Raw genomic sequence first — 14,587 nt, forward strand, 5'->3', positions numbered from 1 at the left:
ACAGAGACGGCAGCGCTCATGTTGACTTGTTAGGGAATGCAAAGAGATGGCAGTAATGAGGAAAACAAACAGATCACGTGTGGAGATAGAAACATGAAAGACAAAGAGTAAGGTAGTTCGAAAGCTGGGGAAGCTTTCAAGGTGCGGGATGAGACTCGAGAGCGTTTGAGGGGTCTATGCGAGTGTTCGCTTTGAGTTCCACTTTATCCCTCGGTTGGTGGATAGCGCAGTTGGGGCAAGACTCTGATTAGCCAATGGGCGAAAGGAATGGGACTCCGATATCTCCCGCATGTCGCATGTCATGTGCTTCCACATTGTAATTTGGTAAGGCACGTGAAGCGGGTTAACACAGTTGATGGGAGTGCATCGTTGACATCGATAGGATGCTTGTGCGATGGTGGTGGTGGCAAAGTGGGGGTTCTAAGCAGGGCAAAAGCCACGAGCGATTGATAGACGCCGGGACCCTGTCACGTGCCTCTTCCTTTTATGTAGTCCTCAAGACTATCGGAGTAAAGTACTAGTACTCCGTACAACAGCTTAAAAGACACGGGTCTCTCTGTTTGTGCAGACTACAGCTTTCGGCAATATTACTTTCGGCTTCTAATCCTAGGGGAAGTTTCAAGTCTCCCGTCCTACAGGAAAGCTCCTCCAACGCCTGCCAGAAAAGATATTTGACAGTGTAGAGCGTACAAGAGGGTATGATGAGAAGAGAAAGAGATTCCTCGACGCCTGTAGGCACTCGATGCTTGAATCTTGTCGATACCAATCAAATGAATTTCACCAAAGGGCAATCAATCTATTGAGGCTGGACAGATCAGCCGGGCAGCACAAGTGGGATTATAGCTCTGTTTCTGGTATTAGCAACATTCAATATTGGACGAGATAGTCTCATAGGCACATACCCGATCACCAATGTAGCCGCAACTCCAAGTAAGGCTCGCGTCCTCACTTTCTCCTTCTTCAATTCCTCCCCTAAGAGCCTAGCCTTCTTTGCGGGCTGAAGTTCATTATCTGCAGATCCATCGGACTCCTCGTCCATCTCCTCTGCCTTTCGTTTCGCTTTTGAGGAGCTACCCTCCCCATCTGCCTTCCTGGCCTCTTCTACCATTGCTCTCGCTGTCTCAATCATCTCCTCCGGACGTTCTGGCAATGGTAATTCTGGAAATCCCGTGGGCATTTCGATGTTCACAGTGGTAGTCTCTCCTCTCTCAGTGTCACCCTTGATTTCAACGCTGGACTCGACACGGATCTTGACATTCTCGCCGTCTGCTGATTCTGGCTCTGCTGTGGACGTACCGTCAGGCGCCGTATGATCTAGGGTAGCTTGTAGAGACGCGCTGGCCTCACGCGCTGATGCGGCGTCTGCCTCTTTTGCGGCCTTTGATGCTCTAGGCTTCTTCGTAGATGGTTTGCCGGGACTTGCGTTCTTCGCAGGAGAAGTCCCTCTGGGTCTGCCTCTTGCTTTTGGTGTTGAGGCGCGAGCAGTTGTTCCGTTGGGAGGGGGTAGGAGAGTCCTGTCATTTGCCGTAAACGTGAATTTCGGTGGGGGAGAGATGGCCTTCGTCGCGGGGTCGTCTGTGCCTTGAGAGATTGGGGCTTCGTCTAGGAGAGCATGAATCCATGGTACTATCCCGTAATCTTGTGCAAGCTCAATTGCTGAAATGCTGTCAGTCGCTCATCACGCAAGGTCTATCGGAGCAACGCACCGTATAATTCAGAGACCCAAACATTGCCTGCAACCTCGTCCTGTGCCGTCGATGGCAGGCTCTTTACGTAGTCGCGTTCTGCATTCTCCTCCGCATGCTTCGCCCATGGGAAGGCAGCCTTGAACATTCCAGTCGCACTCACATAGCCATCAGTGCTACGTCTCTAGAGGCACGATGACATCGTCAGCGGTTGGCTTCCGGGCGCAACGACAGTTCAGACACACGTACCATGAGGAAGTAAACCTCGGGCGTCGGCTGATTTTGATGAGGCGCGAATATCTCGGATCCCTTCAGACTACGTGGTAGGGGAGCGCGGAGGTGTGCATAGTCAAAAGGTCCCAGGTTTTCCGGCTTTGTAGCATTGGAGGTTCCGACTTGTCCAGGTTTTACAGCTAGGTTCGTCTGTCCTAGCCTGCGCTTCGCGATGAGTTCGCTGTCTATTTTGGAGCGGATTAGCAATGAAGACGGAACTGGACTTTGGGTAGGATCGTACGAGGTTGTGTCTTTTCAGGCGCAAGAAGAGGATTGCGCTTGCTTGGCAATACCCGCTCAGAGGTTCCATTGATCTGTACATTCGACATTGCGATTATACCTCCAAAATTTCAATCAGTGTTGTTGATGATGTACTGACGTCGAGGGTAAGCTTTCGGGCGGGTGCCAAGCGCGTCGAAATAAATCTGGGCTCTACCAATTGACTGATCGCGTGGCTCCTTGTACACGGAATGGCGCGCTCGATATGATGCTGTCGCAGTGATGCTGTATATGAATTGTGAGATGAAGAATGTGAAGGGCGGGTGAGGTGTTGTTCTGCGTTCAGGCCAAGTTCGCTCCGGGCTAGCCTAGGGGGGAAATCTGGGGGAGGAGGCCGCGTTGGAATGGGTGGCTGGAAGCAAATTCGTGGCTGGCTAGACTTTCACTGTCGCAAAAACAACGAGGTCACGGGTGTGTGAGCAGGAGATGATGAGATTCAACCGAGGATATTTAGTGGATGTAGTACAAAATATGTTGCTGTCGAGGTCATTGATGATGGTGTTTCAACATATGCGGAGAGCGGAATAGAGTACGTGTCCGATGATTGGATCAGTGAAGCGAAACCCCACCAATCTTCCTGAACATATGCCAGCCTGCGCTGTCGAATAATCGAGCTAGCTTCAACAACAACAACAACAAACAACAACAACATCAATCCCTCCCTTGACATCTCCAGTCTTTACAATAAACATGGCCAGCCAAGGCGAGGATGATCTCCAGGCCTCCACCACCGAAGGATTCAAAGTCGGAGAGAAAAAGACCGTCGAAGAATATGCAAAGCTCGGTAAGTGCATATCGCTAATTTTCGACGACAGACCTTCCATCCACTCTCACCTTTGCCTTCAAATCTGTTATTCATAATGCCTTCCCTAAGAAGAATCAAGTCTGTACAAGATCTGTATATCCTGTTGGATAATCTCATGCCCTTGAAGAGATGCCAACTATCCCACTATGATGTCGAGAATTTCTTCGCCGCATCGATATGGGAATACTCTCCCAAACATACCCCACTTCTCTTCTCTTGCAAGCATCTCCCATCCCTTTGCAATATTCCCGACACGTCCCGATGAAGTTCCCTTGTCTTCCCTGTCCCTTGAAGCTTTCTCCTGACATCGACCCACCCAGACCAAAATGACGAATCCCTCAACCGCTGGAAAGCCTCCCTCGGCATCTCCTCATCCCCAGCCATCCACGTCGACCCCAAAGACCAGCGTCGCTGCGTCATCAAATCCCTCGCCCTCGAAGTCGAAGGCCGCTCCGACATCACCATCGATCTGACCGCCCCAGGTTCCGTCGAAGCGCTCAAATCGAAACCTTTCACCATCAAGGAAGGAGCCAAGTTCCGCATGAAGGCAAACTTCGTCGTGCAGCATGATGTGCTGAGCGGATTGAAGTATTTGCAGGTTACGAAGAGGAAAGGGATTAGGGTTGCGAAGAATGAGGAGATGATTGTGAGCGTTCTTTTTTTTCTGTAGGGAAAGGATGGAAAGCTAACCGGGTTGACTGATAGGGCTCATTCGCGCCGAATACGCAGGAAAAGCCTGTATATGAGAAAAAGTGTATGTCTCTGCACCAATCATCTGGTGCATTCCATCTGACAGGTCTATTTCCAGTTGAGCCAGATGAGGCGCCGACAGGCATGCTGGCCAGAGGCCATTACGAGGCTGCGTCGAAGTTCGCAGACGACGATGGTCATGAATACTTGAAGTTTGAATGGTCATTCGACATCACGAAGGAATGGAAATGAGCATGGTTGAATTGCACTGATGAGTACTACCGAGTAGAAGTTGCAGAGCATGAAAGTTTGCTATGATCAGTGCTGGTATCTTCAGATATGACATGATGAGAGAGCACGCCGTATAGTGCCATATAATCTTCTAGCTATCTCGCCCATGAGCTGTTCCAGATCCTCCTCCCTCGCCTTATTCTCCATCCTTGCAAGTCTCCATCGACGTCGACTTTTCCTGAGCTAAAAATGCAAGTCACACATCATGTAAGATGTTGAAAGGCGGTAAGCTCACTGAACGATAGTCACAGTGCTACAGCGGCTTGCTTGCTGCACCTCCGGAGGTTGGCGCTGGAGGCGAGACTGGTGACTTGACATGGTAATCGGAGCGACAAGCCTTGAAGTCCTCGATATCCGCTTTACTGCCAGCTCTCAACGCGTGTAGCACAACTGCTAGATCGAAAAGGAAGTCTTTTGGAATCTGCTCTCTCATCCACTCGGCGAGCCCGCCGTGTACAACGGGAAATTTGCATGCCATTAAGTCGACTAGTAGTCTCCTCAGGGGCGCTGTAGCAGGTGTGTCATCGTAGACCTTGCGGATGATTGAGATGGGCATCCGAATTGAGATTTGTTGCTTGTCGATAAGGACATCGATAGCCATATTCTGCAGATCCGGGATGCCGCACTTCTCTCCGAAGATGTAAAGACAAGCTAGTGAGACCCATGTCACGTCTGTTGCTGTCTCGCCTTTCGTGATGATGCTATCTGTGTACACCCACAGCTGGAAATGCTTGAACATGGTGATGCTTTCGTCGAGGAGCTCGAGGACCTGCTCCTGAGCCTCCACAAAGTTGCCCTCGAAGGCTGCCTTGAAAAAGGGAGAGACGTTGCAGATGATGGTCTTGTGCATCCTGAAGACCGTTTCATCCCGGCCAACCTTCACCACAACCATGGTATCGAAGGAGTCGCTGAAAATAGTCAGCTGATTTAGATTCCTCTAGTTCGGGTGTCCGCAAAGCGACTCACCGGTCGATTCGAGGCTTCTTATTTACGTGTTCTGTGGAATTGCCAGATTTTGCCGACATCATAGCTGCTCTTATGTGAGCGGCACTTATGTGTTTGCGGGACGTAGATGCGAAGATACTGAATCTTGGAAGTGGAGTATGCGGGTTGTTAGAAGATGGAAGGCACGATGTTGTCATTCGAAGTAGTTACAAGTGCAACTGAAGTGAGCCCTGCGCCTCTGTACCAAAAAGTCAACAAGTCAATTCGAGAGAGCAAACCACTTGTTCAAATTGTGTAATTAGCCTTCCAAAGACTGACAGCGACATACTAGACCTCTCTAGGATGGCAGTGCTATTGCTTGACCAATCTATCCACTTCCTCATCTCCCTCACTCTCACTCTCTTCCTCCTCACTACTCTCTTCCTCGCTCCCACTCTCCGTCTCCTCTTCCGTACTCCCCTCTTCACTGTCCTCTTCTTCATCTAGCCAATCATCAAACGTCTTGTTCTTCGCCCCTCCAACCCCAATCTTCCCCAACCCTTTCTTCTCAACCGCTTTATCCAACTCCCTCGCCGCCGGCACATCCTTCTTCTCCCCATAGACCTCCTTTGCCAGACCCTCATCCCTCAGCTTAGCATCCGGCTCCTCCCCTTCCTTAACCCACTCGGGCAAGCCCTCATATCCCATCATACCGTCTGCACCAGCTGCTTCGACACCAATGACAAGACTACTTGAGCCAATCAGCAGACCTTTTCGATTTTCGGATGGAGAGGGTGTGTGTGGAACAGGCTTGGGGGCGAGCAGGAGTAGGGAGGCTAGTTGAGTGGATTGAGGATTGGATAGGAGAGCACGATAGAGACGAGTGCGATCTCGGAGGTCGTAGGAGACATCATAACGCGTTAGATGCAGGACGTAGGTCCACAGAAGAGGTATGGGATGAGGAGAGTCTTGATCTGATTCTAGTCCCGGCTGGTCGGTTGAGGGCGGCGGGTGAGGATCTTGCCAGCCATTCTCCTCAGCCGCGGCTGAAATATGAAGTGAAGCACACTCGACAACTTGGGCTGATGGAATGTCTGGTGCTTCTTCTGTTTGTGCTGGAGTGGTGCGGATGAGATAGTGCAAATAGACTTTGGCAGCTAGGAGAACAATTTGCAATTTAGCTGCCTCGGATTCGTCGGCGAACCCTTTGACAAGAATGCGGAGGACGTCGGGGGCGATATTTTCTTCTTCTGGCAAACCTGAAAACTCGCTGACGAGCCATATAATGCTTGCTCTGGCTTCTGGGTTTGTCGTAGTATCCAAATTCTTCGCCAACCTAATCACGGTTTGCACGTGCGCTTGTGGATCTTGCTGGATCAGATGACGGATTACTGTCAGTGACTCAGCCACAAGGTTTCCATCTTGGCTTGAAAGCTGGTTTAGCAGAAGTCGTAAGCATCGTGTCGAAGCCGTGCTCTCATTTTGGGCACATCGTCCAATAGCCCGCACGCTCTCCTGTACTAACGCAGCATCTGCAGCTCGGGTGAAATGCTCCAACTCGCTCAAAATCATCTCTCTAATGTGTGGCTCGCAGTGCGGAAATATCAATGTCAAAATTTCGAACTTCAGGCGTGAGACATTGGGAGGATCTGTGGCTCGCACTAGGAAATGGCCCACGTATCTGACAAATGACTCAGGTCGGACTAGGCAGACGGCAACGATGTTGTTCATTGCGACATGCTGAATATCTTGTGGGCTTCTCAACAAGGCCACCAGGGGCCCAATCGCAGCGTCGATATACTCAGAGGTACCGAGATGGAGGAAGCAGCGGGCGGTCGATACAATGACTGCAGAGTTCCGACTCGACAATAGAGGTTTACAGGCTTTGAGGAAAAGCTCTAGATCAAGGTCCAGCACTTGGACTTCTTCTCCGGAGTTGTCTTCCTCATGCTCACTGCCCTCGTCCTCATAGAACCCTTTGCTCTTATTCTTCTTCACTCTCTTAGTCCGCACAGGAAAGCACTTGCGTGCATAGACTGTCAAAAGGCTCAAAGTAGCAAGTTGGCCCCACTCGTCCATGTCAACCAGCTTCCTGACAAGTCCTCTGTAATGCTTGTGAATGAGATCTATGCGGTCCGGGCAAACCTCCAGGAATGCAATGACTGCAGGTCCTACCACATAGTATTGCTTGTCTCCAAGCAGAACTGATATGTAATCGAGGAGCTGAGGTAGAGTATTGGGATCCAATCTATAGCACTTTGGTATTGCCAGAGCAGCGGCCTTCCGGACAATAGGACTCATGTCCGCACATCCTTTCTTAATTCCGAGAGAGACTATCTGGCTGATGACAGGTACCTTGATGCCTGACATGACTCGTAGTGCCATTGCACGGACTTGGGGGCTCTGGTCACTTAGAGATTTCTGTATCGTATTAATGGAGAGCAATGCAAGGTCCGGCTCTGACTCTGCATAATGCAGGAGATAAATATACACGAGCTTTTTGATCTCAATGTTTGGACTGGCAACATTTTTGACTACTGCCGAAAAGAAAGGAAGACAGGGTTTGGAACGGTACATCATCTGTACTTCCAATATCAGAGCATGTCCCCGTCTAATGGTGGCGAAAGATCATACGCTGATGACCTTCCGCAGGCCTTCCAAGATTTCTCTATCATTGCGGCTATCCAGCAGCTTCTTTGTCTGAGCAAATGGTAAATCCCTGTTCGAGGGGCGAGAATTGACAATCCTTGCAGAACCAGCAGACTGTGCTGCCTCCAATGTCAATTCACGTGCTGAAATCAGAATCAGCCCTGCTGGAATGATTGAGTACATGATCCAAACCTGTATCTAGCATCGATGATACTCTTGAGATCGATTCCATGCCTGCCTTGTAGGGGAAAGTCTCCCCCAGTGCTTCGCTCCTTCAGAATCTGATGTTCGACATCCAATGCCTCAGTCCCTCAGACGTGCCAAGATTACTAAGCCCCTTCGGGCTAGCGAGCTTGAGCTAAGCCGCTTTGGGTTAGTCCGCTGACTTCGCAGCCTTCGGGTGGTAGTAATGTCAGTCATGACTCTCATTGGCTGATATTGGAAAGGTAAGATGCCCAATATTCAGAGCTCAAAGATCACAAGTATATGTCTGTCGTAAGCAAGCATAAGAGCAGTGTATCAGAAGATCAAATTGCCTCAATACCTGGCATACCCAGCCAGCATAATGACAAATTCACACAAACATTGCGTCTTTTCCTCGATCAATACTTTCTCTCTGTAATAGGTCATAAGATCGTGCAGAGAACCTCAAGATGCCTTTTGCACATACCCCCATAGCTTTAGCGCCACTGCTATGCACAGACTTTGTCAATTTCATCCTACGCCATCACACGTCGCCGACGACTCTCATCATCTGCTCCAGTCGCGAAGCTTTCCTCCAGGAAATACAAGCTTGTATCGACTACACTCATCCACGAGATCCCTCGACAGATTCAAGCAATGAGCCTTCATTTGACGCAAGCCATGCGGCTCTACACCCTCTCTTAGTCCCAACAATCCATCTCATAGCCAAGTCAAGGTCTGTCAATCTAGCATTCACGCCTACATTGCCTCATCTACGAGCATATTTGGCAACATGCATTTCAAGCCCCGGGTCTCCATCAACTGCTTCCACTTTTGCCAAGCCAGGGTCCCAGTATCCTATGCTGGCAGTCTGGGGCTTGGCCACTCTTCACCGCTCAACTGCCGAGCACTCTGCACAGGGCTTGTCCCGCTCTCTTGGAGCGGCTGTTGAGACAGCGAAGCTTAACGGGCAGAGACTGGTGCTGGCGGAGTCGACAGCATTGAGTGGGGAAGTTGAGTACGAGAGTGTTGACAGTGTAGGCAATCCGTGGAAGGAGCAAGTGCCGCTTCTGAGTGGGAGCGTGCGATTTGGAGGGGAGGACAGGACGTGGGCTGGAAAAACAGTGGAAGTTGAGACGGTGGTGAGAAGGTGGTGTCGGTTTGTCACGGTTGGCGATGAAGGTTGAAGGGATCATGGAATGGACAAGTTGAACTTTGAAATATGCTTCATTCTTCGCAGTCGTCTATAGAGAAGTCTAGTGATGGAACTAGAAAGAGACGTAGTGCTTGCTCAGTCCTTGCTTGAAAACATCTTCCGAAACGACTTGATACGGTCCTTCATCTTTCCCATAAAGCCCAGTTCGCCCGTACGGGCCTTTGCTCGACCAAATTGCGTCTTGTGGCCAACTCCCATCAGAAACGACCTCAGCGACGTTCAGATCACCATGTACGCGATAGCAACGAGGCTCGAAGATCCAGTTGTTGATGAAGATTTCAACGTCCAATTCTACGCCCTCTTTTTCACGCAGGCTCATAAGAGAGCGAGCCTGTTCGAGAATGCGCCAAAATATGGTTTGTGACTTTTTTGAGGTTTTCAGCGATATCGGATGACGACCACACACAGTGCTGGTCCGAATTTGCATTTCGCCGCTCCAGTTGACGGAGGTATCAGCGAAGAGGTGCTCGCAGATCGAAGGCAGGGAAAGTGATAGGTTCCTTAAGCGAGGGCATTCGAGGATCTTTGGGCAGAGGTGCTGCTTTTGACCACGCAAAGAAGTCGGATCCGGATGCTCGAAGCCATCAGCCGTCAGTGGTGAGTGCTCTAGTATTTCCAACGTTTCATCCGAGGAGTTGGCGATAGCCCCGATGCCGTCGATCGTGACTGAGGCGGTACCCGTAATATGCAACTCTCGTAGGTTGACCGCAGTGTGGGAAATGGCGATCAGGTCGTCATCGGTCAGCGGCATGAAGTTCGATTGTCCGAATATTTTCAATCGCTTGAGCGCACTGAAGTCGACTCTAGGAGAACTCAGTGGCTTATTGTCAATTTGGTTTTTAGCGTTGTCTATCTGTGACTGCTTGAGATCAACAGCGAGGAGCTCCAACGATGAGATACTATGGAAGTTCTCATTTCGGCCGAGTAGCCGTGACCAGTCTTCCGTACTCCCGTATCTCAACGCAGTCCATGGAAGCGTTACATATTCCAATTTGGTGCAACGGCGGAGTATTCCGAAAATCATGGCATTCGTTTCTGCACCGTAGTACCCAACGAAGGAAATCCTACGCACGCAACATGCCAGTGCCGAACTGCTCTCGAAAAGTTGAAGCGTCTTCCTCAAGGAGTGGTAGGGGTCACGGTAGACGGCAATGCTTGAAAGATTTGTTTGTACGGTGTGGAGTGTCCGAGACTGCATCCATCTACGCGGTCAAGAGTTAGCGATCGTCACGAAGAATATGGTGTGGAAGGGTAACCACCTTTCGCTACCTCGCCAACGCGTAATGAAAAGGCTCCTAAGGGCATACTCCGAAGCCCATTGGTGGCATTGTTGATTGACTTGTCGAATAGCATCGACGGCATTCCACTTCCGTGTGTCTGGGGACACCTGGCCTCTGACTACGCGTTGCATTCGTACATCTTGTAGAGGTTCGGGTGCCTGGCTTAAACCGTATGTGTATTGAGGATTTCCTTGAATGTTGAGTTCTGCGGTCTCTTCGAGAATGGCCGAAAATAGTTCATAAGGGAGGTTGTTGATGCTTGTTGGCATGCTGAAACTCTGTGGTGTGATGAATGAGACGGAGAAAGTGATGCTTGAAAGTCAGTGTGTCCTGGATGTTAGCAGAGTAGCTTTGGAGCATTCAGTCTGGTTTTATATCTCCAGCAAAGCCGACTTTTAAGGCCGGGGCCCCGCTTCTATCATTCGATTTCTGAAGACTTTGCAGCGTCATGGGGTCATTCTCGAACGCCATTCGTCAATGATGGCAGAGACTTCAGAAAATAAGAAGTCGGAGTGACATAAAATGGGGGTAATAGTATTTTCGATGATTGGCTGCGGCTGCAGCTCGGATGCTTAGATAAGCAGATCTATCCTTGGCGGTCGGATAGCAGCTTCCCGGAAAGACGCCTCGTCTATTTTTTTTGAAGCTTGACACAGATAACACAAAATATTATCTTCCGCCTCTGGTTCTGGGCGACCTGAAAGGCAGCGGCGAGTGTGGGACAGCTGAATTGTGGAGAAGCGACGGCGATTTTCTCATGGTTTGCTGCCGTTGCATCGACTGTCCCTCCTGGCTTGGCAGCACTGTTTGCGTATTCAAGGTGGCATCTTAAGGCTGAATGTCGCGACTCGTTAGGTAATATGCTGATGAGTCTACGTTGGGGCGAATTCAATGGAGGCCAAAGCACGTACTGAGCCTGTAACGAAGATGGGAGTCTTTGCTAGTACTCAAGGTAGCTTTGCCAACTAGCAGACCGCGTTCGCTGCTGGACCGGCACTTTAGAAGCCGTTTTGGATAGATGAGGCCGTTTTCACCCCAATGACCCCTATGGCTCGTTCACCTGGATAGCTGTGGCTACAGCATTCCCCAGGCCAGGCCATTTCGATACTGGGGATCAACCTGTCGAAATCACATACCTGCTCTACCCGCTCCTCCAATACGGCGGATGAAGGCTGACACTCCGACAAAACCAGACTATCAATTTTTTTCTCTTGTCTTATTCTGGGTATTTTTCCTTTACGGTTTCTAGTATTTATAGCTTCTACTCTTCGTACGAATTCTTGATATTATAGCTTTCTCTTTAGAATATTCTTTGCAGAATACTCTTTTCAAGGTATTCTCGTTGCGATGTTCTGTCTGAGCACTCTCCGAGATACTCTCTAAGATACTCTTCCAGGTACTTCACGAGACACTCTTCCGGGGATACTCTTCGGGGTACTCTCCGGGGTACTTTCCGAGATTCTCTTTGAGAGGTATTCTTCGAGGAACACTTTTTAAGAGACACTTTTTAGAGTACTTCACAGGGTATTTCAGGCGAAGAGTTTCATTGAGAGTATTGCGAAAAGTATTACAGAGAATGTCACGGAGAGTGTCGCGAGGGGTACCTTGAGAAGAGTGTCTCGAAGAGCGAAGAAAGTCTCTTAGAGAGAGTCTTTCAAACAGAGTCTTTTTAGGTGCGTCCCTCAGTAGTATAAAATAATCTACTTGTATAATTATCCAGAGATAGTAATCGCAAGATCGTTTTTTTCTTTCAAAAAAAAACGAAAACAAATTCGACCGTTTGGTTTTGTGGGAGTGTCAGCCTTCGTCCGCCGTATCCAACCGTGGATTGGCGTCCAAATTCTTTCCCGGCTGTACGACCTGATCCTGGGCTTTGATATCCTATTGCTTCGGTTGAATCTTCTAATAGGTATCATTCGATAACTAATACCGTGATTCTGGCCCTGGCCCTGGCCTGGACATAGCTGGGAATTGATCGGACTGGGGTCGAAGACGGGTACTCGTCTATGGGCATTTGCGCTTCTGTCGATGATGTGACGCCCAGTATCATCGAGCATTGCAAATCACCAAGTGACAAGGGAGATCCCTTTGATTGCACCTATTTCGATACCGGCCTTGCAACAGGACCCGCCGTCTTCGGGAACTAATCTGTCTGGAAGGAGATACACTCTTCATAGGGGCGAATCCGCCCGCGAGTAGTTTCTCATATCCAGCCGTAAACACCCTCGTCGAGTTTCATGTCATCTACCTCGCAAATCTCAGCGTCTTCAGAGTATTCGGACCGAGTTACACGGACCAGCTGGTCGCACTGATAGGGACGTTCGACCTTTGTCTGTATGGAGCATGAGGTGGGAAAAGGGAACCTGGTGAAACCCAAATTGGGGGGGGGGAGGGAAAAAAAAAAAAAAAAATTAAAAAAAAAAAAAAAAAAAAAAAAAAAAAGAAAAAAAAAAATTTTTAAAAACCACCCCCAACAAAAAAAAAAAAAAAAAATTCAACAAAAAAACCCGCAATTTTACAAAAAGCGAAGAAAAAAAAAAAAAATTTCTCCCCACACCAAAAAAAAACATGTCAGCATGCCAAGTTTTTTATTGCCCACATAAGACGGATATCACTCTTTCAGCGCTGGCGCAGCGATAGCAATACGTCGACTATTACGCCCGGATGGGTCATCACTTATATTTGTATTCGATGAATCGCCGAGTATCTCATTGTTGATCACGAGTCGTCGTCCCGGACTCATAGACATCCTTAAGCGCTTACGACGGTCAGCATTGTATGCGGCGAGCCTCAAATATTGCCAAAAACGACATGAGGATCGCGCTGGCTGGTTGTGAGATAGCTATAAGCGCTTGATTGGTCTATGCACACCGAGTTGATGGTCCGGTTGAACGGTCAGCCTCTATCTATGAAAGCATGATGTTCAGCCTTGTTCTGATCCACTGGCGCACACCTCCTAGGTGTCAGGCCCCTCCATCTGCTACTACCCGCACCAAAGAAACAGAGTCGATACCAGCAACGTGCAGCATCAAAGGGCGAGGGATGGTGCAAGACGCATCTATAGCTCGCCTATGAGGTTTTCCTTTGACGGGCTGGTAGGCGCAAGGAGCTTCCGTCCTTACCCGTTGCGCCCTATTGTAGCTTGTAACTCAACAGGCTTAATCTTGCAACCCTAGCCTGCTTGTCTGCCGCCGCAAGGAGCAAGTAGGCATCCATTCCAAGACGAATTAGTGGGAAATGACCACAAGCAGAGAACAGGGGTTGGATGACATGATATTCAACAATCAGGGTCTCCGTCTGAGACGCCCGGAATTATGCTCTATTATCATCCAAGAGCCAGAGGTATGCGGCGGAGAGGTAGGGTAAGCAAAGAAAAGTGCCTGCAACTCTGCCCAAGGCGACCTCTATTTGCGGACAGAGCGATTGTCCATGACAAGTTTCTGGTGGCAGGCTGAATGATTGGAAAACACGTAGCATGGGAGACGTCAAACGAAGGGGTTGGAGACGATCCTTATCCATTCTTGCTGCATGGATACGAAAGCCCATCTACCGTCCAAGGCTCCCAGCGGTCCAACCGTCGGTCTGGAGGTCTGAACCGGTCCAAAATGAAGCTAAACCGACGGTTCATGGTCGGTCCAAGAGACAAACCGGCCCACCCCTTAATGGACCGGTCCGACCGATAGTCTCGGCTAAAATATGTGCTGGGGCGCGGGGCTACCCAGTAGTGGAAAACTTACCGAGAATGTGAGAAGACTGAGAAGACTGAGAAGACTGAGAAGACTGAGAAGACTGAGAAGACTGAGAAGACTGAATTACTACTGCATAATACCAATTCTATTAAGGGGAGACCCCCTAAACCCCCCCTCCCTCCGGGGGCTCTCCGAGGGCCCGTCCTCGCAAGCTCGAAATTATTTACATAAAGCCCATTTTGAGATCGGTATAGGGTCGTCCGCTTCGTCAAGATCATAACTATAATCCCCCTAAAGAAATTCCTTACAACGATCATCAATTATAAACCGAAGTTGCTTATAAATAGCCTTAAGATCTCTATATCGAATCGCCGTATATAATAAAGTCTCATTAAGTTAATCCTTAATTTAAGGCTAACCGACCGCTATACACTAATCTTCCATAATATAAAATACGTAATCTAAGGCGTCTTATACTAATAGGCCCTTATAAGAATCGCTCTTCTTAAAAACGTATTTAATATATGAGATTATTATATAAATCCTCGATAACCTCTCGTTAAAGATGAAAATAACTTATTTCGACTTTTTCGTAAGCGCGTTTTAGAACGCCGAGACCTTAA

At 49.1% G+C, this 14,587-nt stretch overlaps 6 protein-coding genes across 6 annotated transcripts; 2 read left to right on the top strand and 4 right to left on the bottom strand.

The window, feature by feature from the left end:
- Positions 1–814: 814 nt before the first annotated feature.
- On the bottom strand, positions 815–2,287 carry HO173_013132 (uncharacterized protein; the record flags this gene model as incomplete). The annotated part of the gene is made up of 5 exons (XM_037314957.1): positions 815–845; positions 903–1,656; positions 1,707–1,869; positions 1,935–2,143; positions 2,200–2,287. 5 exons carry the CDS (start codon positions 2,285–2,287, stop codon positions 815–817), a joined length of 1,245 nt encoding a protein of 414 aa, XP_037158113.1.
- Positions 2,288–2,927: 640 nt separating this feature from the next.
- HO173_013133 (uncharacterized protein) lies at positions 2,928–3,984 on the top strand (the record flags this gene model as incomplete). The annotated part of the gene is made up of 4 exons (XM_037314958.1): positions 2,928–3,021; positions 3,363–3,688; positions 3,748–3,796; positions 3,851–3,984. The coding sequence occupies 4 exons, from the start codon at positions 2,928–2,930 to the stop codon at positions 3,982–3,984; spliced, it is 603 nt and encodes a 200-aa protein (XP_037158114.1).
- A 292-nt stretch (positions 3,985–4,276) lies between these two features.
- On the bottom strand, positions 4,277–5,051 carry HO173_013134 (uncharacterized protein; the record flags this gene model as incomplete). The annotated part of the gene is made up of 2 exons (XM_037314959.1): positions 4,277–4,931; positions 4,990–5,051. 2 exons carry the CDS (start codon positions 5,049–5,051, stop codon positions 4,277–4,279), a joined length of 717 nt encoding a protein of 238 aa, XP_037158115.1.
- Positions 5,052–5,319: 268 nt separating this feature from the next.
- HO173_013135 (uncharacterized protein) lies at positions 5,320–7,779 on the bottom strand (the record flags this gene model as incomplete). Its single annotated transcript, XM_037314960.1, has 2 exons — positions 5,320–7,527; positions 7,582–7,779. The coding sequence occupies 2 exons, from the start codon at positions 7,777–7,779 to the stop codon at positions 5,320–5,322; spliced, it is 2,406 nt and encodes an 801-aa protein (XP_037158116.1).
- Positions 7,780–8,249: 470 nt separating this feature from the next.
- Positions 8,250–8,966, top strand: HO173_013136 (uncharacterized protein; the record flags this gene model as incomplete). The annotated part of the gene is made up of 1 exon (XM_037314961.1): positions 8,250–8,966. The coding sequence occupies one exon, from the start codon at positions 8,250–8,252 to the stop codon at positions 8,964–8,966; it is 717 nt and encodes a 238-aa protein (XP_037158117.1).
- Positions 8,967–9,047: 81 nt separating this feature from the next.
- HO173_013137 (uncharacterized protein) lies at positions 9,048–10,544 on the bottom strand (the record flags this gene model as incomplete). The annotated part of the gene is made up of 2 exons (XM_037314962.1): positions 9,048–10,197; positions 10,255–10,544. 2 exons carry the CDS (start codon positions 10,542–10,544, stop codon positions 9,048–9,050), a joined length of 1,440 nt encoding a protein of 479 aa, XP_037158118.1.
- Between the last annotated feature and the right edge of the window lie 4,043 nt (positions 10,545–14,587).

This window comes from Letharia columbiana, assembly GCF_014066305.1.
Source record: "Letharia columbiana isolate WasteWater2 chromosome Unknown xpSc0000088_s0, whole genome shotgun sequence".
NCBI lineage: Eukaryota > Fungi > Ascomycota > Lecanoromycetes > Lecanorales > Parmeliaceae > Letharia > Letharia columbiana.